Source organism: Nannobrachium achirus (genome assembly GCF_963921795.1).
Source record: "Nannobrachium achirus genome assembly, chromosome: 9".
Classification (NCBI taxonomy): Eukaryota; Metazoa; Chordata; class Actinopteri; order Myctophiformes; family Myctophidae; genus Nannobrachium; species Nannobrachium achirus.
Genome location: NC_137818.1, coordinates 34,906,152 through 34,930,722, shown reverse-complemented (window position 1 = coordinate 34,930,722; position 24,571 = coordinate 34,906,152). Strand labels below are relative to the sequence as shown.

Here is a 24,571-nt window from a genome sequence, read left to right as displayed (position 1 = left end):
CAGAGGAGAATCTCTGTCAACCATTGGCTGATAAGGCAGACTGGTGGGTGGGAGGGGCTTCCACTGAGAATACAGAGCTGACATAGAACGGTGGTTCTCAAACGTTCATGTCAAGGACCCCTGGGCTGCAGACCCCCACCAAAATATTTTGTTCCAGGGATCCCCGTACAAGATTTGTGTTGTTATATACATATACATTTTTGAATAGCCGATCTGAAAGCGCACAACGTGTCGCAATGACGACAGCATGAGCAGCATGGAACCCCTTACATGACCCCTGGGGGTCCCCGGACCCCAGTTTGCAAACCACTGACCTGGAAAGAACACAGAACACATTGTCGAGGAGAGGACAACGTGACAGAATGAGAAGTGTGAAAGAGGTCTTTCTTCCTTCTGACAGACAGGACAAAAGCGAGGAGGATTGGTTGTCCCTGAATCATACGTAGGAGTGAGGAGGTGTCGGTGTGTCTCTCTCTCTTTATGACCTAGAGGAGGGGTCTCTCCCTAGGACAGTGGTTCTCAACCTCCTCTGGAACAGGGCCCATAGTCTTTTTTTTTGTAATATTAGTTATGTGTATTATCATTAACATCTTAGTGTTTGCCAATAATTTGGGGGCCCACTAGCTTTATCCTCATGGCCCACCAGTGGGCCCCGGCCCACAGGTTGAGAACCACTGCTAAAAGACTCAGAGGAGGTGAGGAGGTACATGTCTCTGTGTAGGAGTCGGAGGAGGTATGTGTCTCTGTCTAGGGCCGAGTTTAGACGACAACGGATCTCTGGAGAAAACGGCAAAGTTTTGTTGCGTTCTCACTCGTTATTATGCATTCACATGGAAACGCATCAGTAATTGCAAATGCTGTAATGTGCATGCCATGTCGCTAGGTGGCGGTGACGCACAGATAGACGCTTGACGCCGGTGTACTTCCTTTTTTTACATTCACCATGGTAACGTGGCTGCACTTTGTCTGCATGTGAGCCATGACATCACGCGTTTTGTCGCTTCCTGTGTTTTTCCTGTTTAGATGGAGACACGAGGCATGGTGTCTTCAAAGATTTCCATCCTGGAAGGTGGTTTCACTTTGTTGCGTTTTCAACCCCCGAAAACGCCGTTGTCCTCTTAAACGGAGGATTTTATTTTGCCGTTTTCTATAGAAACCGTGTCCGTCTGAACGGGCTCTAGGACTCAGAGGAGGTACATGTCTCTGTTTAGGACTCGGAGGAGGTGCGCGAGGAGCCTCCGTGCAGCAGCGAGCGGTAGATGCCGGAGGACAGGAAGCGTGGGTATGAGTCCCTGTGCATGAGGGTGTAGATCTGCAGCTGGGCGTCCTCAAAGGTGTGGGGCGTTGGCTCCTCCATCCGTCTGTTTATCACCTCCCTTACCCGAGAGTCCAGACTCACCTGCAGGAGGAGGAGGAAGTTTTATCAGCAAAATGGAGTCATCGATATCCATCCAACCATCCATTCGTTCAGCCCAACATCCATCCAACATTATCTCTCTGCTAACGTGTCAAGCCATGTGATATAATGACAAAATGATATGGTGCATTTATATATTGTCTTTACAATGATTGTGCATTACATTCATTCATACATCGATGGCGGATGAAACAATGCAAGACACCAAGCTGCTCATCAGGAGCAATTAGGGGTTTGGTGTCTTGCTCAAGGACACATCTACACTTACTCTGGGGAGCCCGGGATCGAACTGGGAACCTTCCGGTACCCAAGCGGCCACTCTACCTCCTGAGCCACTGCCGTCCCAATATACTATAGCATTGAGTTAAAATGTAAATATATTTTGACACCCAAAGTCACTGGTCTTTCTTACGCACACGCACAGACACACAGACACACACACACACACACACACACACACACACACACACACACACACACACACACACACACACACACACACACACACACACACACACACACACACACACACACACACACACAGTGCTTTCAGTGAGGTCAGTCCAGACGGGGTTTTCATGTTTATGGAACAAAGCGTTTTTCTACGTGTTTTTTGAAAGGCATTGACAGACAGACAGGCAGACAGAGTCACAGAAAGATGTACATGCAGACAGGCAGTACAATAGACAGACCGCCTAAAAGCAGATGATGGGAACCTGATAGACAGACAGACAGACAGTATGCTGCTTAGTGTCCTACTGGTAGTGCATGTAGTTTGTGTGTATGTGCATGAAAGTGTTTAGAGTGCTGTGATTCACTCACGCACACACACGCGCACGCACACACACGCACGCACACACGCACGCACGCACGCACACACACACACAGAAATAGCAGCAGTGTAGCAGACAGGCGTACTGAACTAAAAATACTTTTGGTGTGTACACATGGCTTATCTGTGTGTGTGTGTGTGTGTGTGTGTGTGTGTGTGTGTGTGTGTGTGTGTGTGTGTGTGTGTGTGTGTGTGTGTGTGAGTGAGTGAGTGAGTGAGTGAGTGAGTGAGAGAGAGAGAGAGAGAGAGCAAGAGACGAGAGAGAGAGAGAGAGAGAGAGAGAGAGAGAGAGAGAGAGAGAGAGAGAGAGAGAGAGACTGTGATAGCCAACTAGTAAACTACTTTATTTTTAGAACAAGAAAGCAAACGAGGAGCAGTGCAATGAGGTAGTTTCTTGTCTGCACAGATACAGATTGGACTATGTTTCCCTAAACAATCCTATGTATTAATAAAAGAAAGATGTGAAAAGAGAAAGAAGTGAAAGAGACAGCAGGACAGCGGAGGAAAAGGGAGGACACAAAGAGCAACAGTGGTAGGCTTTTCACCTCTTTGGGTGACAATATGGAGATGTAGTCTTCGTAGATGGTGCGAGCCTTCTCCTCGATGGAGGTCTTGTTGATCTCTTCTTTGAGGTCCTCACAGGCCAGCCAAAATAACATGTTCTCCTCGCTGTACTCCGTACGCAGGAACTCCCTGAACACATTCCTCCCTGCTGGGTTCCTCATCAGCTTGTCAAACGACTGAGACCACAGGCCTATCTCATCTGATGACGGTTTGGTGCTGGAAGGAGAGAGAGAGAGAAAATTCATTCATTCATTCATTCGTTCATTCATTCATTCATTCGTTCATTCGTTCATTCATTCATTCATTCATTCATTCGTTCATTCGTTCAGTCAGTCAGTCAGTCAGTCAGTCAGTCAGTCAGTCAGTGCCAGTGGTTAATTCCTTCATTGGTCAGTCATTCATTTTAATTAAGTAAGTAGGTTGGTGTGGCTTAGTGTTAGTATCAGCCAAGCAAAGAGTGTGTCTATCGTCTTTGCAAGGCGCCAGACAAGACATGGATTGCTGAGGTGGAGCACCACACCTATCATCAGCTCATGAATTACCGCACATTATAGCCGCACCAAGCCATATTACTGCACTCCACTCCCAACTCCAGAGCGTATTTCAGAATGCACCCTTATTGAGTGAGAGTTCACAAAAAGCTTAGATTTTGGAAAAGTAAATAATCATCTTCTTCGCTCTAGGTATACATGCCAATGGCCAATGCCAAGTTGAGATCAATTGGTAAACCCATTGAGAATAATGTATGAGGATAGACATACAGTAGGACAGAGCTCATTTTATTGTAGGATAGTAGGATTTTATTGTCTCGCTGCCCGGGGGAACAAAGGTCGAAGGTTCAGACATGGGAATTTCACTTTCTGTGGTCCGTGTGTGTGTGTGTCCGTGACTGTGTGTGTATATGCCTTTATTTATGTAGTATTTCACTCACACGCACACATGCACGCACGCACGCATGCACGCACAAACAAACAAACAGACAGTACGCGCACGTGCGTGTGCGTGCTTCAATTTGGTATGGTGTCATTAAACTAAATAGTTAACAGTGTTTATGACATAGCCTTTGGTATGGTGTCAAGTTATACTAAACACTTAACAGTATTACTGATGTAACTTCAGTCTGGTAGGGTGTCGTATTGAACAAGTTAATGAACAGTGTACGCAGCTTCACATGACATATTGGCGTGTTATTAACGTACCAAGCTTCACAGTTTAGTATAGCGTCCATCTTTGTGTCGTGTGATTTTCTATGCCTTCGCCTCTTTCTCTCCTCTTCATTCCTGACAGTGGGACAGACATGGTCACATAGCTTTCAGACAGCTAATACATACCTACACACAACTAGAAGTGCACACACAGACTTATCGTAGCACACATAAAATGCATGCATGCGTTTGTGAGTGAGTGAGTAATGTGAGTGCATGCGTGTTTCCGTGCATGTGTGTACTTGGGACAAAGATCCCCACAAGTAAAGTAGCATTTGAGAAATGACTATTAGGAAAATATTTGTGTTGGTTTAGGGTTAGGGGTAACCATCTATACATACATTTTAGAACTGCAGCCAGCGGTTTTTGTTTGTTTGTCAGTCAGACACGACCAAATGCAGCACTCCAATTGGCTAGGACTGATCACGTGGCACACGGAGTTCCTAACCGGAAGTGCGTCCGGCGGTCAAATATGTCCGACCGGAAACGTGCGCTGCGGCACAATAGTTCCGCCACAATAGTTCCCCCCCGATTTTTTTTTTTTTTTTTTTAACTTTTTTTTTTGCTTTTTTTTAACTTTTTTTTTTTTTTTTAACCCGCGAACCTCTAGTAGAGTTACAATTCATCTACAGGACAGACCACCTGCCCCCAGCTATTCATTTCAATGAAAGTTGCTCGCCAGCGTTTGAAGTACCCGGAAGAACGCTTGATTTGAGCACCAGATTTTGCTGACCAAATGCGGAAGACTTGATATTGCACTAAGTATTCAATGGGTAAACATATAGTGCTGTTTTAAATGCAGAAGTATAGCAATCCCAGATTTGACCACCAGGCGACGGCAGCTTCACTGTTTTACCGTGGTGGTTCTGGGGTCTTGGGGGTAACACTTTACATCAGGGGTCTTCAACGTTTTCAGGCCAAGGACCCCTTAATTGAGAGAGATATGTAGCAGGGACCCCCACAACCTTTTCATAGATTCCATATAGTTTAATCATTTGACAGCACAATCATCGTGTATTTTGGATTCATGTCAATTTGTGTTTTCAGATATTTAACCACTTGACCTTTCACTCTGTACTTAGTCTGCTCTTTTTCCCCTCTACACCAAACCTCTTTGCCGAAAATAGATACAATAGCTTGTAGATCTGCTATTTTTGGCTAAAGTTCTCAGAATATGGAAGCTATAGGGTTCAAGTGGTTAATATAGAAAAGGAGAAAAAAAGCTTCTATCACACAAAGATTTGGAGGACCCCCTGTAGTAACTCTGAGTACCCCCTAGGGGTCCCGGGCCCCCTGTTGAAGATCCCTGCTTTACATAGTATGTGTTAGAATGAGTCAGTTACTGTATAAAGACACTATAACTGAAGTTATGGTTATAATGTGCTGTTCGCTGAGCTTCTAATGCATAATGACCAGCACTTATAATACTTCATAAACCTTGTTATAAGTTGTATAATTTATAACGAGTGTTATGAACCATTATAAGTGCATTATAATGCCTTATAAATGTGATTATAATGCATCACAGACCCGTCCTTTAAGTAAAGTGTTACTGGTTTGGGATTAGACATTTAGAGGTTAGATTTAGGGGTTAGGGTTCCAGTTATCCCAGATGTACACTTGAAAAAATATTTAGTATCATTTTAAACTTGAAGTACAAAGTTATTTTCAATCAGTTCTAACCAAAATGGCTATTATCTCAACGTTTTCCTCGCAACATAATCACTAAAATATCGTCACTGTCGGGCAGAAACCTCGTGTACGTACGTCTTTTGGTAAAGCAAAGCCCTGCTTCATCATACAAGACTGTCGCACAAATCTAGTGAAAACAGCCACTCTACAAGCACACAACGCCTCGCATCTGCTGTTTTCGCTAGTTTAGTACATTTTATAGATGATAAATACAAAACAAACGGTTGTGTGTGTGTGTGTGTGTGTGTGTGTGTGTGTGTGTGTGTGTGTGTGCGTGTGTGCGTGCGTGCGTGCGTGCGTGTGTGTGTCCTACCATGCACAGCTACAGCAGCAGCACCAGCAGAAGCAGCAGGCGTTGGACCGCTGGGAAGTGTGAGTAGTGGTGGCTAGGCCCCGCCCCCCTCCCCCGCCTCCTGCATCTCCCATCACCCCCCCTCCTCCTCCTCTCTCCACTGGCACTGGTCCTGTGTACTGTAGAGAGAGAGAGAGAGAGAGAGAGAGAGAGAGAGAGAGAGAGAGAGAGAGAGAGAGAGAGAGTGATGGAGGTAGAAAACAAACTTTATTAAGCACATGATGCCTATCGTCCCTATTCTGGACATGTCATAATAGGCGAACAAATTTTGAACTAAAAAAGAAGCTCTAGTTTAAAAGCTAAGTATAATGTTTACATGCATGCATTGCACACACATGGACAGAATAATAAGCGATCTACTGTATATAATTTTGTTTTGTACAGTATTTAACCCTTCTGTCTTTTTTCTCTCCTTGGCAGAGCAGAGGAAGAGAGAGAGAGAGAGAGAGAGAGAGAGAGAGAGAGAAAAGAAGCTCATACTACATTTAAAAATCACACTCGTGTGAACTGAGCGGTGGGGTGGGGGGGGGGGTGCGTGTGTGTGTGTGTGTGTGTGTGTGTGTGTGTGTGTGTGTGTGTGTGTGTGTGTGTGTGTGTGTGTGTGTTGCAGTTGATGCACAGGCCAGGCTAGACTCAACAGCACCTCTCTGGTCACCCAGGGTACTCAGGCTACATACACCAGAGGCTACAGACACACACACACACACACACGCTATGGAGACGGTGTGACCACCGCTCAAAAATTCAATGTGAAAATTTACTGATACTGTAGATAGATAGACAGACAGACAGATAGATACGGTAGATAGATAGAGGAAGTAAACGGCAGGATATGAAGACAGACAAAGCAATGTGATGCATCATCTGATTGTACGTGACTTCTAGCTCTCTCACACGCAAACACACACACCAACAAACGAGCGTGCACACACACACACACACACACACACACACACACACACACACACACACACACACACACACACGTGCACGCACACACACACACACACACGCACGCACGCACGCACACACACACACACACACACACACACACACACACACACACACACACACACATGCGCAGACACACATGCACATTCACACAGCTACACAGGCACACAGAGTGGCATGTCAGATGGCAGGGTTTCATCATTAGATTAGGCGTGTCATGTTATTTTTTAATTTCCCTAAAACATTCTGGCTGCTCTCAAACCACAGCTCTGCCAACATTTGTCCCCAGCTGTCCCCTGTCTATCTCCCAGCTACCGTAAAACTACTAATATCTCTGTCCCAGTCCGCTTCTCGCCTACTGTAAAACACCCAATATATGGGATGTACTCTCGGATGCTTGAGTACCGGTATTGATCATTGCCACTATGCTTGCCCTGTCGTACAGTGTGTCAGAGTGTAGCTACCATAAAACAGCTATCAAATTACTGCTGTCTTGTTCACACACAGATCACGTCCACAGCATAGTATTTACTCAGAGTTCCGGGTGTCATGTCATTTATCTGAGCCGTGTCATGGGATGCTGGTAGATTGACACTCACACAGACACACACTTTAAAACCAGTGGTGCAACACTTTGTTTACATTCTAGTCTATTCTTTGATAGTGTTATACTAGGATGTAAACAAAGTGTCGGCCCGACAATGGCCAAAATTATTATTTTATCATTATTTTATACTTTTTGTGGTTAGTAGAAACACATATATGAAGCTTATTCTTTTATAAAATATTTTCGAAACATTATTTTTATTTTAGCATCCGTTTTTTCAAGAAAAAGTTGACTATAGCTCCTTTAAGTAGAATTTTGAGGTATTTGTACTTTACTTTAGTATTTCCAATTTCCAATACATTAACTTCTACTCCACTATATCTCGGATCAAAATATTGTACTTTTACTCCACTACTGTACATTTATTTGAAAACTTAACCACTTCATCCTTTTGGCCATTTTAAAATAGACAATCTACAATCTACAAGCAATATTGTGAGCTTGTAGATCTGCTACTGTATTTTTAAAATATTTTTATATATTTGAAAACTAGGACATTGTGCATAATGAGCACTTTTGGTACTTTAAGTACACTTTGATGCCAATACTTTTGTACTTTTACTCAAGCACATTTTGAATTCTGGACATTTACTTGTAACAGAGTATGTCTATATTGCAGATACTTTTACTTAAGTAAGACATGTGAGTACTTTTTCCACCACTGATTAAAACCTGGGAGCTGACCAGAACAACCTCAATCTGCTGTTGGCCACTGAGACGCTCCGGTGAAGCGGATCAGTGCCTTGCTCAAGGCACTGAGTGGTGGCCGGTGTGGGGAATCGAACCGGGAACCTTTTGTTACAAGCTCGCTCCTGCAGCGCAGGAACAGCACACATGTCACCAGTTTCACCACAGCTACTGGTAATGCTGGGAGGAGCGGTTTAACTACACAGCCCAGATGTCTGCACGCAGAGACATGTCAGGAAATAGCGGGAGAGAGAGAAAAGGAACAGAAAGATAGACAGAAAATAGGGGGAGGAGAGAGAAGTGACAACAAGAGAAATAAAAAGAGAGAGACACAAAAAGAGGGAGAGAGAAAAGACAGTCTGACAGATATTTGGTGTACTGCAAATACTGCATTCCTATCAACAACTTTCCAACATCCCATCGTGCATTGCGCAGAAGTTGCACGGAGCTTCCGGCGCCGCTGCCGAGTGTGATCTACAAGCTCAAAACGGTTGCATCTGCGACGTGAACTTGTATCATGTCTGCTGTTAACCGGAAGTGTGGTGCAAAAGATTCTCCAGTAAATTCCCGAGGAAAGAGGTGGTTAGAAACACACATTCCAGTCTACATGTGCTGGCACGCGCACACACATACACAAACGCAAACAAAGTGTTCACAAACACACATATGCTAACACCCACGTGAGTACGCACACGCACGCACGCACGCACGCACGCACGCACGCACGCACGCACGCACGCACGCACGCACGCACGCACGCACGCACGCACGCACGCACGCACGCACGCACGCACGCACGCACGCACGCACGCACGCACACACACACACACACACACACACACACACACACACACACACACACACACACACACACACACAGGGGCCGCCTGTGGGTTTGAAGTTATTTAGAGCTCATTTGTAGCATCAATCTCATATTATGGCTTCATAATCGCACAGCCTGATTGCTTGCAGCTCTCAGCGTGTATTTGGTTTACTCTCTCCTTCGGCTCATTGCTCAATTCAGTGTTCAAATACGGTATGGAGGGGTGGGAGAGAGACAGAGATTAATTGGGGCGATTTTGGTCCAATTCGCCACTCCCCACAGTCACGGGGCTGTTCCTGTTTCGAGTTGGCCTGGCCAGAACCGATTATCTGCTAAAAGAATTATGCTGTATTGTGAGGGGTTTAAAGAAAAAATAGACAATCTACAAGCTCACAGCATGTCACGAAAAGGTGTGAGAACCAAAGCCAATGTGCAGTAACTACGTTTCTGGACACCAACTTATTTGTGTATCCCAAAGAAGGTCAAATTAGCCTTTGTGTTTTTGTGGGATAAACAATTACCTCAAGAAGAGATATAAAATCAGTGTAATATGACTTATATTCCTATATGTCATTTGGCTGAGCAGTTGGAATACTTTTAAACAACATTTTCAGTCAAACTTTTGTTCATAGTTACTGCACTCTGGCTTTGTATATAGCTTCTTTCAGAGCCGATCCATCTATAAGAGGAAGTGTCCCTGGAATAAAGCAGAAACTTTGCCCAAATATGGAGTCATCATTCATCATAGGCTGGCCACATGATGCCATTATTACTTTTAATGGCCTTGTTGTTTTTGCTGTTTTAGATGATATCTGTCCTACTGTCTTGCAGTGTGTCAGGCTACACACACACGCACGCACGCACGCACGCACGCACGCACGCACGCACGCACGCACGCACGCACGCACGCACGCACGCACACACACACACACACACACACACACACACACACACACACACACACACACACACACACACACACACAGAGTAACTGTTGCCCACATGTGTTGCACTCGACTCTCCTTATCTCATTTGCTTCACAGCTGCCACATTGTATTTTTTACGGTTGTTAGCTTGCCAAAGTGCACAGAGCCTCGGCAAATAGTTTTGAGTGACAAATTTGAGGCACTCTGGACAAAAGTCAAATGATTGTACTTCCTCTTCCCATGTCTCTATATAGCACGACTTGGCTTCACTCTTGTTCTGAACAGCCAGAAAACAGCACAACATAAGTCACATTTGAGGCAAATTGACAAGGAAAGGCAACTGCTATAACATAACAAAACATTTGTTGCACTACTTTATGTGCATGAAATGAGTGGCTAATCCAATCGCATGTGAACAAATGTCCCCAGTCTTATTTCTTGCATGTCTCTCTCTGCCCTCAGATTCGCTGTCTCATTACAGTCTCCTATCCGAATAAAGCAGAAAATGCTGAACAATAATCTTTAAAAAGTGAATAAATTGGGGGCTGTAATGTTAAAGCTGTACATTACTCAAGTAAATGTGCTTAGTTACTGTCCACCACTGCTCAGGATCAAAACATCTGAAAGAAAATATAGTCGACTGTAAGGAGGGTGAGAAAATGGATGATAGAAAGAGAGAGAGAAGAAGAAAATGACCAGTAAGACATAAGCGACGGTCACGTCGCATACACAAACTTTAGAAGGCAGTTGTAGCCAATCAGGAGGGAATATGGGAAATGGGACAGATCCATGTTGATGACATGACTTTAGAGATAATGTGTTCAACAGAGGGCTGGGGCTGTTATTTTTTAATCTTATTTATTTTGTTTAGTTTGATAATAATAATAATAATAATAATAAACATTCTATTCTTATGTAATAATTGCCATCTGAAGGAGTTTGCTTGTGCTACACATGCCATGCCTTGCTACATGTTACGTTACCTTAAATTATATTCTCTCATCTTACCTTGTCTGCTCTTAAAATATTGACTTAAAGCAGCACAAAGAAATATCACGTTTAAATCTGAATGTTGCTGTTTTGTCATCCAATTACTTCACTGACTCATTGTCCTTTTAAATGGAACTCCATTAAGATTTACGATGTTCTGTCAGACTAATGATCTCATAATGAGCTTCATTGAGCATCATTGAGTTTGTGTTTTAAGTTTAAGTTTAAGTTTGTGTTTGATTTCACCTCAAATCAAATGATAGCTGATATCACACACACACACACACACACACACACACACACACACACACACACACACACACACACACACACACACACACACACACACACACACACACACACACACACACACACACACACACACACACACACACACACACACACACACACACACACACACACTAGATCTCTCCTGAACTCCAGAGAGGTTAAAAGTTTTTCCCAAGACAGGAGCTTGTCTTTGCTCCTGTCTTAACATGTCCAACACACACTACATATCTCCTAATATACTGTGAACTCTCTTTCTCTCTCTCTCTCTCTCTCTCTCTCTCTCTCTCTCTCTCTCTCTCTCTCTCACACACACACACACAAACACACACACACAAACACACACACGCGCGCGCGAGCGCGCACACACTGTACATAAATACAGTCAAACAGAGCAGTGTGTTGACAGAGTCAAGTGCTTCTCCACTGAGCAGACATGTTCACCCCCAAATTCACCTCCTCTCCTCTCCTAATATGGCCGTGATAGTCTAAACACCACAACCACAATACACACAATACAGACACACACGCTGCCTACACGTGATATCCACACACACACAGATGACGTGTGTGTGTGTGACCGCACATGCACTTTGGATCGGTGGTTCTCGGTGCGGGCTCCCAATTGCTTCTGGGGGACCCTACCCTGGACCACAGGTTGAGAAACAGTGGTGAGAGACGGACCAAGTTGAGAGGGAGGGAGATCAGATCCTAGACCAGCTGTGTAGTGGTCTGAACTCTGAACCACTAGTCTGTGCACAGTCAAAAAGAGTGTTCATTTAACTCCATTTGGATAAATTAACACTAAAAGGATTTGACTGTGTGCTGTTGGTGCTTAATGAATAGGACGTTAAGCCAGTTATCAGGAACCACTTAAATCACTATGCCTCGTTAAACCAGTTTTAATACTAGCTTGCAGTCAATCAATCAATAATCAATTAAAGCCTTAAGCATGCTAATTGCTAACCCTGAGCGTGAAGTCTCGTTTGCAAATGAGAAGAAAAGAACAAAATGCTACTGAACAAATTAGATAAAAAAATATACAGATACACAATGCAACACAGAGAAAATCCAATAAACCTTGCAGTTACAACCAGTTCTACAAATAACATGATGTTAACCAGCTCCCACTGACCAGAAATGTGTTAACCAGTTGAAGCACAATAACCTTCTCAACACATGGCTATTCAGTTACAACATATAATGTTATTAGAGTCTCACCACAGACCAGGCGCGTCAGCAGGTCAGAGATGAACACTCCGTCTGAAAGTCCTCAGAACATGTCTTCTGCTCTGTCTTTCTTTCTTTCTTTCTTTCTGTCTATCTGTCTTGTTTTCTCCCAGTTTTTCAAGTCATAGGTCACAACTTAACGCCGGGAAGATAAAGATTGGAGTCGTCCACTCGTCCTCAGCCTCTCCAAATACACAGGAATGAGAGAGAGTGAGAGAGAGAGAGAGAGAGAGAGAGAGAGAGAGAGAGAGAGAGAGAGATAGGAGGAGGAGGATTAAAGAGAGCCATACAAATAAGAAAGAGAAAGAGATACAGCAGCTGGAATGAAGGAGGGAGAGAAGGAGTTGATAGAGAGATGGAGAGAGAGAGAGCGCGGAAGCAGAGTCAGAGGTATTGTGACATGCAGAACTTCCGCCCTGATGAAACTTGATGAATCAGACACACACGCGAGTGCACACACACGCAAGTGCACACACACACACACACACACACACACACACACACACACACACACACACACACACACACACACACACACACACACACACACACACACACACAGTCCTCACCCACAGCCATACGGGTGTATTCTCAATAAGCTGGCTTAAAGAGAAGAGCCTCTCTACAAAGAAAAGCTACATTCCTTCAACTAACTGTGATTATGGATCAGGTCTGGTCTGGTCTAGACTTGACTAGAGAGACACAAAACACATCTACATAACGACTAGAATCCGGAGAAAGCTTCCAACAGGACTGTTAGGTCTGATCAAATATCAACCACAAAGTTTGATGTGATGCTCTACACCAGTGTTTCTCAAACTTTCAAATGTCAAGGTCTCCCCTTAACTCTGACAGTGTACAAATGGATTTTTACACTGTCAGAGTTACAGACTTGTATGGGTCAATTTAGATCCCCCTAAAGGAACCCACAAGTCCCTGGAATCCACTTTGAGAACCACTGATCTACACTCTACAGAGAATTGAACCCCCAACCCTGACATTGTTAATGCCTTGCTCTACCTGACTGCCTTCTATTCTGTTCTATTTTATTCTATTCGATTGTGATCTTGCCACGATCTCGCTCACGTTACTTCAGCATTTTTCTTGTTCTTGTTGTTATCTCTGAGCAAACAGAAACAATTTCCAAATCAAATGAAACGTTGGTTTAGGCAATACAGTAAATGTTTGAAATATGATGTGAATATTCACTATTTACAACAAAAGTCTATGGGGTCGTAGTCGTACTCTCTTAACTCATTGAGTGCCTATCCCGAATTAGTTCGGGATATATTATCGCATCCCAGAGTGCCTATCCCGAACTAGTTCGGGATATAAAAAATCACACTCGTGTGAACTGAGCGGTGGTGGTGTGTGTGTGTGTGTGTGTGTGTGTGTGTGTGTGTGTGTGTGTGTGTGTGTGTGTGTGTGTGTGTGTGTGTGCCCCCTGTGTGTGTGTGTGTGTGTGTGTGTGTGGCCCCTGTGTGTGTTTGTGTGTGAGTGTGCCTGGCCTATGCCTGGCCTATCCTGAACAACAGCGCCCCTCCCTTAACATGGTCAGAAAAGGTTACTGCAGGGCCAGGCTACATACCCGGAGACAGACAGACATACAGACAGACAAACAGACAAACAGACAGACAGACAGACAGACCCACACACACGGCCACGTATAGGAGCGTTGTGACCACCGCTCAAAAAAAAAAAAAAAGAAAAAAAATTGAAAAATTTTTTTTTTGAATTTTTTTTTGTGGACCCCATCAAATCTAGTGAACATGATTTCAATCGCGATTTTGCATGTTCCACCCCCATACAACCCCATCTAACATACAGGGCAGCCATGTTTGTTTACATAACATGTAAAACATAATGGCGATTATCTCAAGAATGCCTGAACGGATTTCCAATCGGATTTTTTTGTTTGAAAGCTGTGAACAAACTGCACAAATCCACTCCAATGCAATCCAGGATTGCATTGGATTTTTTAGAGCTCATTCTTCTCTGTTTTTTTCCCATGCATGAGGTGTGCAAGGTTTAATCATGGCTAAGTTGACGAAAATAAGGCTTCTAAAATGCTTGGTAGCCAATAGCTAACTTCAAGCTAACTTCATCCTCTTCCTGTACATGCACAAAGGAAAGTGTTCAGGCAAGTCATGGCTGCAGGGCTTCTGCATATACCAGCATATCTCTATGGGATTTTCTATGGCCACTGGGCGCCCTCTAGTGGTGAAAGGGGTGGCACTAAATGAGTTAATAGCTCGGGCTCCGTCTATTTACAGAATGGTGTTAGCCTGGTTCCAGCCCATAGACCCGACCACTCTCAGAGTGGATTGTTTCTCTAATAATATTTGATTTCTCGAGCCAAAATGACGGCTCCTCCAATTAGCGCAGGGGGTGGGGGTGGGTTTAACAAATAACCAATCCGTGCCGTCAAAGTCCCTCCCCTCCAGAAATCGCTCAAACAGGGCACAATGTCAGACTCACGCTTCAGCTGAGTCTGAAATCAGAATGGTGCATCACTTCATATTCGGGTCAATTAACTTAGCTTACCTGATCATCATAAGTCAAGTGACAACAGGCAACAGGTCAACATTGAAGCAAACCACCGCTGAGTCAGGGTTATCATTTACCAAAGACAAAAAAAGTCCTGCAACTTAAATCTATTACAAAGACTGCATTGGCTACCCAAAAATCTATAAATAATTTACAAGCTATCGTCACATTGCAATTGAATGCAGAGTGTGGATACCTTGTAGATTTGTTTTGTTAATTTCTTAACAAATTAACAAATTATACTATGTTGCGTGATGGAGTATAAAGATAGATAGATACCTTTATTATCCCGGAGGCAGCACGGCAGTTTAAGGTTATTTACAAAGTTACAGAGAAGTATGAAAAGAAAAGAAAAAAATGGTAAAGTGTACACAGTAAAAGAGCAAGGTACACCAAAAAAGAGAAAGAAAATTATATACATAAAGTGTCAAAACAGTCAACGCTCATAAGTGTAATAGCAATACCTAAAAGCAAATCGCAATACTTAAGGGGAGCACACACTGGACGCGGGCGGCTGCGCAGCGTCGCGGTATCAACGCACATGAAGTGCCACGTGGTAACCCCAACTGGATGCGGCGAGCTGCCACACTGCACATCCATTTCCCCCGGTGGGGAGAACCATGGGAGAACATGTTCACCGCGCGGCAACGCTGGAAAAATAGAACAGCGGCGTATCGGCGCGGCAGGCGAGGCGGCAGACCTGCGGCTGCGCGCGTCTTGACACCGCCGGTGTGGGTTAGTTCATTGAAAATAATGGGGCCGTATGTTTTGACACGCCGCTTCCGCACCGCCTCCGCGTCCAGTGTGTGTTCCCCTTTAGAGCACAACTTATCAATACAGTGCCAAACAAAAGTGTCCACAGTCAATGTTAGTCAGTGCTACAAGTATCTCATCACCATGTCAAACACAAGCAAAATACTCAATACTAGTACTAACACAATTACCCAATAGTGCAGAGCCAAACAAAAAGTGTCCAATGGTCAGTGCAAAAAAATCTAAATAAAACAAGAAAGGGTGACACTGCAAGACGCACATGAAAACCCTCCCTGGAAAGGTCCTCAGAGGTCAGAGACAGTACAACTATAGTTCCAGTTAAATTAGGTTACAGTCCTAGGTTAGGTAGGTACTGTAGTCCTTGTCAAGTGCCTGTTGTGTGTCTCATTGTATAATTTTCCTCTCTTACTCCCAGTAACTAAAGATCTCAAGGTGGAGATCAATTAAGCTTAATGTCACAGAAACCTTAATCATTTGATTGGAGCAAGGAAACATTTGCTAAATAATCAAGAAGATCAAGAACAAGAGACAGATACAGAAAGAGAGAGAGAGAGTGAGTGAGAGAGAAAGACAGAAAGAGTGAGGGGTGACAAATGAATGAGAACTGGAGAGTAAAGCCGGGTATAAACTGTTTTGCGCGCCGGTGTCTGTGTGTCTACCAGCTCAGACGATCTACAAGCTCATTTGCACGCCTGTACATCTGCTAATTTTGGTGTGCTAGTCCTGGAGAGATAGACCACAAGGAAGAGCGAGATCAGAAATTGGAGACAGAGAGAGAGAGAGAGAGAGAGAGGGAGAGAGTGGCAAGAAGTTAGCAAATGTAAGGAAGCGATAGACCAAAACATTAGGGTAGATGAAGAAAGAGAAGAGTAGACAGAGGGTCAGAGATGAAAGGAAGTTGTAGAGCAGGGGTCTTCAATGTTTTCAGGCCAAGGACCCCTTAGTTGAGAGAGAGATGAATCAGGAACCCCCACAACCCTATCGTAGATTCCATATAGTTTCATTGTTTGACAGCACAATCGTCAGTGTATTTGGGATTCAGGTACATTTGTGTTTTCAGATATTTAACCACTTGAACCGTCAATACTTAATAAACTTGACCTTTCACTCTGTACTTAGTCTGCTCTTTTTCCCCTCTACACCAATCCTCTTTGCTGAAAATAGCCGATCTACAAGCTTGTAGAGCTTGTAGATCTGCTATTTTTGGCTAAAGTTCTCAGAATATGGACAGTAGGTTCAAGTGGTTAATATATCTATCACTCAAAGATTTGGAGGACCCAATGTAGTAACTCTGAGGACCCCCTAGGGGTCCCGGACCCCCTGTTGAAGACCCATGTTGTAGAGAACTAGTGTATAGAGAGTTAAAGTGTATAGGTTGTACCCAAACATTTCTGAAGTGCCAATTTAAGGAATTTTTAATAGTTCTAATATGACAAATTAAAGATGGGCCAAATTGTAAAATATTTCAGGCTTAAAGCTATACTGTGTAAGTTGCTCAACTAGTGGTCAGTAGCTCTATAGCAAACCGCGGTCGCGTCCGCATCTTTCGGCCGTTTTTCGCCGCGGACCGGGCCTCACACCCCCGCGTCTGCCTCCACCTCGCCGAGATCTATCTTTAGAGGGGTCCCTGGTTCCTGTGCGTTCAGGCATTCCGGAGAAACGGACTCCCGAGTATAGAGACACACGGGCGCCTACAAATATGGCCGCCCTATTGTGATAGCGACCCCACTTCAAGATGCGCTGTGATTGGCCGGCAGTGTATAACCCTCGCTGTGATTGGCCGGTAGTGTATGATGACGTAATTTTTCCGCGAAAACCGGGGCCCGGTCAGGATCATAGAAAACATATAAAGAGAAGGCTTCAGAAGCTGAAAATAACGGAGTGGGTGTTCTAAAACTTTAGCGATTTAACAGTTAGGACAATTTTAAGATTTGTTTTGTAAAAAAAGTTACATGGTATAACTTTAAATTGTGAAAATAGCCGATCCACATGTGAGCATGTAGATCTGCTATTTTCACAATAGAACGTGTTATACAAAATGTAACGACTCAACTCTTAGTTGAATTCCTTTCAACTTTTTTGCTGTTATTCAGGACATATTGAGGAAACAAAACTAGCAGAGTTTGGTTTTGTTGCAATTCTGTATCCTTGTTTTGATTCAAGGAACAAAAATATAATCAGAAAGGGCCAAAAAACATCTTTGGTGGGGTCATACTTACAGGCCATTTTCAACATTTTCCCTTCATAGAACTCCTTGCAACATTTTTTTTGCTGTTATTCAGGACATATTGAGGATACAACATCAGCAGAGTTTGGTTTAGTTGCAATTAGTGGGAGGTTGACCCCCATTTTTGCCTAAAATTCTTGGACTAAAAGAGAAACAGTAGAGGAGAGGAGAGGAGAAGCATTCTAAGCTGCTATTGGTTTACCAGTATGTCCATCATGCTGGGTGGGCGGGCAGGTTAGTGTGTGAGTCCTCAGCGCTGATAGCAGCATGGACACATGCATGTCATCCCCCGTTCTGTTGAAGACCTCTCCTTCACACGCACGCACGCACACACACACACACACACACACACACACACACACACACACACACACACACACACACACACACACACACACACACACGTACAGTCACACATGCATACAGTCACATAGGCACATGCACAGAATATGGGGCATGCAAAGAATGTACATGCCCATACACACATACAAAGATGATGGCGAATGCACAGAAACATAGGGGCACATTTATTTATAGAATTGTGGGCACACACACATGCAATCACCGCACGCCAGTGCGCACGCACGCACGCACGCACGCACACACACACACACACACACACACACACACACACACACACACACACACACACACACACACACACACACACACACACACACACACACAGGGAGAAAGAAAGAGAAGCCAAAGTGAGTACAGTGCACCAACAATCTACCTCTCTCTCTACAAGCCACAGCCCCTGATATGATTTCGCTGTCAAGAGACTTCGTGGCCATTAAATGTTAGACCAATCCAGAAATGGCGCAGGTTCCACTCTTCTCCACATCCCAGGTTCTACGTCCTGGGCCGCCTGACCTGTGTCCAACATGGGCAGACGTAATAAAACCCTACTGTGTCTGTGAATGTAGACGGTTCACTGTGGTTCCATTCAGTGCGAGGGCAACTCAACAACCCGTGCAATGAAACTGAATTACAGTAAGAGGTTTTCGCATGAAAGAAATTAAATATGAAATCATGTTTCCTTTCAGGTCAAAGAACAGCTGTATGTCCTGCTGACATACACACAACACCTCAGAGCAGTCAGGAGTAGGGCATTAACGACTTGTGATTTTTGTAAGTCGACTCGACTCAGTAAAAAGTTGAGTTGAAGTCGACTTTATCGTTTGATGACGTCATCACATCACACACCCCAGATGATTAACTTAATGTGCAACATTGTTTTCTCACCCAACTGTAAACAAACCAACACAAAGTTTAAGTATATAGATCTGCACATTTCTAAAGTGCCAATTTAAGGACTGTGTAATACCTCTAAAATTACAAATTAAACATTGTCCAAATTGTCAAATATATAGAGGCAGAAATTGTTAAAATAGACGATCTACATGAGCATGTAGATCTGCTATTTTCACAATAGAACCATGTTATACCAAATGTAATGTAGCACTGTAATATTAGATCATTCCGTCCTTGACAATAAGCATTCCTACTATTTGAATGCTGTACAGACGCACACATGGAGCAAAAATAATGATAGAAAAAAAATACAAAGGATTTTTTTTTTCAACTTTGACTTTCGACTTTCTCTGGTGGGAGTCGACATTGTGTAATGTTGTCGAATCTTGACTTGTTGAATTTTTCATTAATGCCCTAGTCAGGAGTGACAAAGCACAGATTCCAGGTGTTTCTCACAAACAGCAATACATTCAAACTGGTTTATCAAACGTTTCCATGCCATTGACCCCCAAGGAATCATCATCTCTGGCTGTGAAATAGCTTACAATTCTTTTGCATAACGTCAGTGTAACGTTTTCAATTAAACAAAGGTTACTTTTGATACAATCTCTCACTGGTATATTTTTCAAAATAACCATTCCACGTGAATATGTTTTTTGGTCACGAGTGGCTGTGCCTTACACTCATGCCAAGTGACCATTGGAAATGTACCGGAAATGAATGTATTTATGTATACGTTTAAGTTAATACAGATCAGACCATTTCTGAAAACGTTGTTGTGTCCCAAAATAAGTCACCTTGGCGCTACGACACTGCAGCATTTACGTGGTACATCCGTGTTTTTGTTTCCAATTGAATTACTTTTTCTTTGCAGTATAATGACATGCCTAAAATAGGGATGCCAGGTTGAAAGTGGTTAAACATTCAATCTTAATACGTATGATTGAATACTAAACGACATCCATTTTGAAGCTTTCAACCAAACCAACAATATGACCATGGACATTGTGAAAGGAACAATTGTGTTGCATTTGACATCCTGTACACATCCTGTGGTCGCTTTGTACTGTACTACTCCTCTGAGTACTAAGTAACTATGTTTGGAAAATTGTTCACATATACTTTGTCACTGTGGGCATAGGCGATTTAGCCTCTGTCAGGAGGCAAGATTTTGTCCAGGGAGGAGAGGGGAGGATCATTATTATTCTTGTTTGATACATTTTCAGAGGAAAGAACTATGCTCGTTAACCCGCAAGGCAGAACAGAGAGAGCTCTATTCATGGCGGTCACTTTATTAACACCTTGTTATAAGTACCTTGCAGATCCATATAAGAACTCAACAAATAGCTAGATGAATCGATGAATCAATCGGAAAAGATTACGAAAAAAGAAGAAAAATAATATATATTATTATTTGTATTTATTTTTATTCATCAAAATATCTGATATGTTTTTTTTTTTTTTTTTTTACTAAATGTAATCAAGAACAACACTTTCCCTCTCTCTCTAGTAGAATTAATCAAATAAAACCATAACATAACCTAAACCATAACATAGCACTGCTGCACACACATAGTCCTATCACTCCTATTCTGGGTCTAACATTCTGTGAAAATACCAGAACTACAAGCTCACAAACAAACACGTTGTGAGCTTATAGAGCAAAGCCTGGTCGTGACCCAGGGCAAAGACTTAATTCGGCCCTGCACCTGCACATGCACGCACGTGCGTGCGTCGCGTGTGCGTGCGTGCGTGCGTGAGAGAGACGGAATACGACAGGAACAGAACAGCTTCCAAAAGAGGAAGTGTGCAACAGACACTGTGGGGAAAGACGAGAAAAAAGGAAGTGAAGACAAAGAGGACAAGTAAAAAAAAAAAAGTAACAAAACGGAAAAAGAAGAGCTTGAATGCACATTTTTGTCGGGCTGAGATGTCCTGGTTGCATGAGCCGACTCAGCGCTGTTAACGAATTATGTGCCGTTATGGACAGAATAGTAAATATTGACCAGGGGACTGCGTCTGTGACTGACTGTGGCTCAAAGGGACTTCTCCCAATCACAGCGCGTCCTTGCACAAGCTCCTCCCCCTACTCTCCTCAGCTCCGGGGGGAATAGCACACTCGCGTCTGGCCCCGCTCAATTGTGAATTAATTTCCTCATCCAAAAGAGTTGGGTGACCATCAGGGCCCAGTATTGTTCTGGCCTTGTACGATGAAGCAGGGCTTTACATTGCGAAAGAACGTACACATTTGAAACTTGGAGAAACGAGGTTTCCACCCGACAACAACGTTATATTACTCCAATTTTGTCCAAAACTCAGACAAATTGATATACGTTATCTCTGGAGTTATCAAAATGTATAAGACCAATTTTTCAGATGCCATTCCAATTGGCTATGACTCCAAAGTCTGCAGGCCCTGCGTAAGTGCGTAGGCAACCTGGCTTGGCAGAGAACTGCACTCTTAGGAGCACACTTTACTGTTTTACTTTATTTATTTACACAAATACACTATACCCCATTGAAATGTCCGGATATTATGAAAGAATAGATAACGCCCAAGCCTAATGCACAGTTAAATCAATTTTTACACTCTCACTTTGAAGATTGAGGATCAGGTGATCAGCCACGCTTTACATGCTGTGCTCCACTGTTTCACAATGTCGGATCCGGGGACCACCAGGGGTCCAATGAACCCTGAGGATTATACAGTGTAAACTGGGGTCCCAGACTTACAAAAATGTACGAAATGGGGGTTCATGACCACGTATTTAATTTGGCCTGACCAGAAACGGGGATAAAACCATAGAGGAACTGTATAGGACAGGGGTCTTCAACAGGTGGTCCGGGACATCTAGGGGTTACAACAGGGGGTCCTCCAAATCTTTGAGTGATAGAAAGTTATTTTCTGCTTTTTTATACTAACCACTTGAACCCTAGTGTCCATATTTTGAGAACTTTAGCCAAAAATAGCAGATCTTCAAGCTCACAACGCCTTGCAGCTCGAGGCGTTGTGAGCTTGTAGATCTGCTATTTTTGGCAAAGAGCTTTGAAGTAGAGGGGAAAAAGAGCAGACAAAGTACAGAGTGAAAGGTCAAGTTTATTAAGTATTGACAGTTCAAGAGGTTAAATATCTGAAAACAAATTGACATGAATCCAAAATACACTGATGATCGTGCTGTCAAACGATGAAACATTATGGAATCTATGAACAGGTTGTGGGGGTCCCTGCTTCATCTCTATCTCAGCCTGAAAACGTTGAAGACCCCTGGTATAGGATGATAAAACATATCCCCACCCGGCCATGAAAAATGAATGACCAGGTGAGGGAGGTGGGATCAAAAGAAGAGGCATAGATTCATCTTTACCTCCTGTCCCTCCCAGCAAACCCAACCATGCATCAGAATATTATCCAACATGTTTGCCCACAGACACTGTCAGCACTCTAAGTAAGTAACCACACAACTTGTCTGCTTCACTTCTCATTTGCAGTGGTGGAAAGTAACAAAGTACATTTACCGTACTCAAGTACAATTTTGAGGTATTTGTACTTTACTTGAATATTTCTAATTTCCAATACTTTTTAATTAGATCAAAATATTGTACTTTTACTCCACTACGTATATTTTAAAACTTTAGTTACTAGTTACTTTTGATTATTATTACAAAACGTACATCACCCACTTTAGCCGTAATACATTTTGGCCATTTGAAAATATGCGCACATGGCTGGACAGACAACATCTCACATTCACTTCAGCACACACACGCACGCACGCGCGCGCACGCACACACACACACACACACACACACACACACACACACACACACACACACACACACACACACACACACACACACACACACACACACACACACACACACACACACACACACACACACACACACACCGCGGACAATGGGACATCAACCGCAGTGCTCCGGTGCTTAGGGAAAGACACGGCATGGCTGCTAAAAGCACCTCAGAACGGCGGAGGAGAAGGCTTGGACCCTCGTTACTAATCTGACACTGTGGTTCCCCTGACACATCACTGTGACATCACAGGTGACATCACAGTGATGTCAGATACTAGAGCAGGGATCTCCATTTATGGGCATAAACAGGTGACATCACAGTGATGTCAGATACTCAGAGCAGGGATCTCCATATATGGGCATAAAAGGCATTCTGTTAGGGATCTCCATATATGAATATAAAATATGTTGTATCCCAGATGATGCCCTATTAGGAGAACCACACTAACAGTCAGAATCCATATATGGCCAAGACCAGCATGTTTTCACCCTTGACGCCGTGTCATGTCCCCCACAGCGTCAGTTCGAAAAGCGCTGGGATGCTTTCATCGTCTAGCTGAGACGTGCAGGGAGAGTGTTATGTGCATTTACCTCCCTGGGTGGGAAGTGAACCACGGCCTTGGTTATAGTGGGCACCGTGCTCTGCCGACTGAGCTAGCGAACGGATGGCCAAACAGTAAACACCCTTTTTTTGTGCCTTTATCTTTGAGAACGTGGATACTGTGGGACTGAATATTTACTATTCTGTCCATAACGGCACATAAATCGGTAACGCGTCGTGGATAGTGGCGTGGGCGGTAGCGCCAGGTAGCTGGGAAACCAGCGGTTTCAAATCCCACTAGGGGATTCCCCTATTTCTTTTTTCTTATGAAGTGCAGCACTTTCAGCGTCCTGCCCGGACGCGCTGAGATTATTTCAGCGTCTTAGTAAGACGCCGTGGGGGACATGACCCAGAGTCATGGGTGAGATGCAGTAGGGGTGAGAATGTGTTGCCAAGACAGATGGCCAAGACAGATGGCCAAGATAGATGGCCAAGACAGATGGCACGACCTCAACTTGCTTTTCGCCCTTAGGCGTCTTACTGGTATGTTATGTGAAACGGCACATTTTTGGTTGGGTTTGCTGCTCTGACATCACGCTGACATCACTGTGATGTCAGGGGAACCACAATCGTAGAATCCCTTTTATGCCCATACATCCCAGATCCCAGATGCCACAATCCCAATTTGTAGAACCTGCCACAATGATATGGGCTGTCTTGGCCATCTGTGTTGGCCATATATGGATTATGTTAGTGTGGTATGTGGCAGATGTGGCCTCCATATGGGCATTCCCATATGAGGTCAGATGGCCAAGACATGGCACGACCTCGCTTGTCGCCCTTAGGCG

At 43.7% G+C, this 24,571-nt stretch overlaps 1 protein-coding gene across 1 annotated transcript in view; it reads right to left on the bottom strand.

Annotated features, from left to right (window-relative positions):
* Positions 1–1,074: 1,074 nt before the first annotated feature.
* Positions 1,075–24,571, bottom strand: part of rgs19 (regulator of G protein signaling 19) — a gene marked incomplete at its 5' end in the record, with an annotated part of 25,087 nt that continues 1,590 nt past the window's right edge. The window contains 4 exons of the mRNA XM_080733165.1: positions 1,075–1,399; positions 2,795–3,029; positions 4,013–4,093; positions 6,024–6,181. Of these exons, the coding sequence (XP_080589291.1) occupies positions 1,208–1,399; positions 2,795–3,029; positions 4,013–4,093; positions 6,024–6,181 (666 nt within the window). The 3' untranslated portion in view covers positions 1,075–1,207. The remainder of the gene's footprint in view (positions 1,400–2,794; positions 3,030–4,012; positions 4,094–6,023; positions 6,182–24,571) is intronic.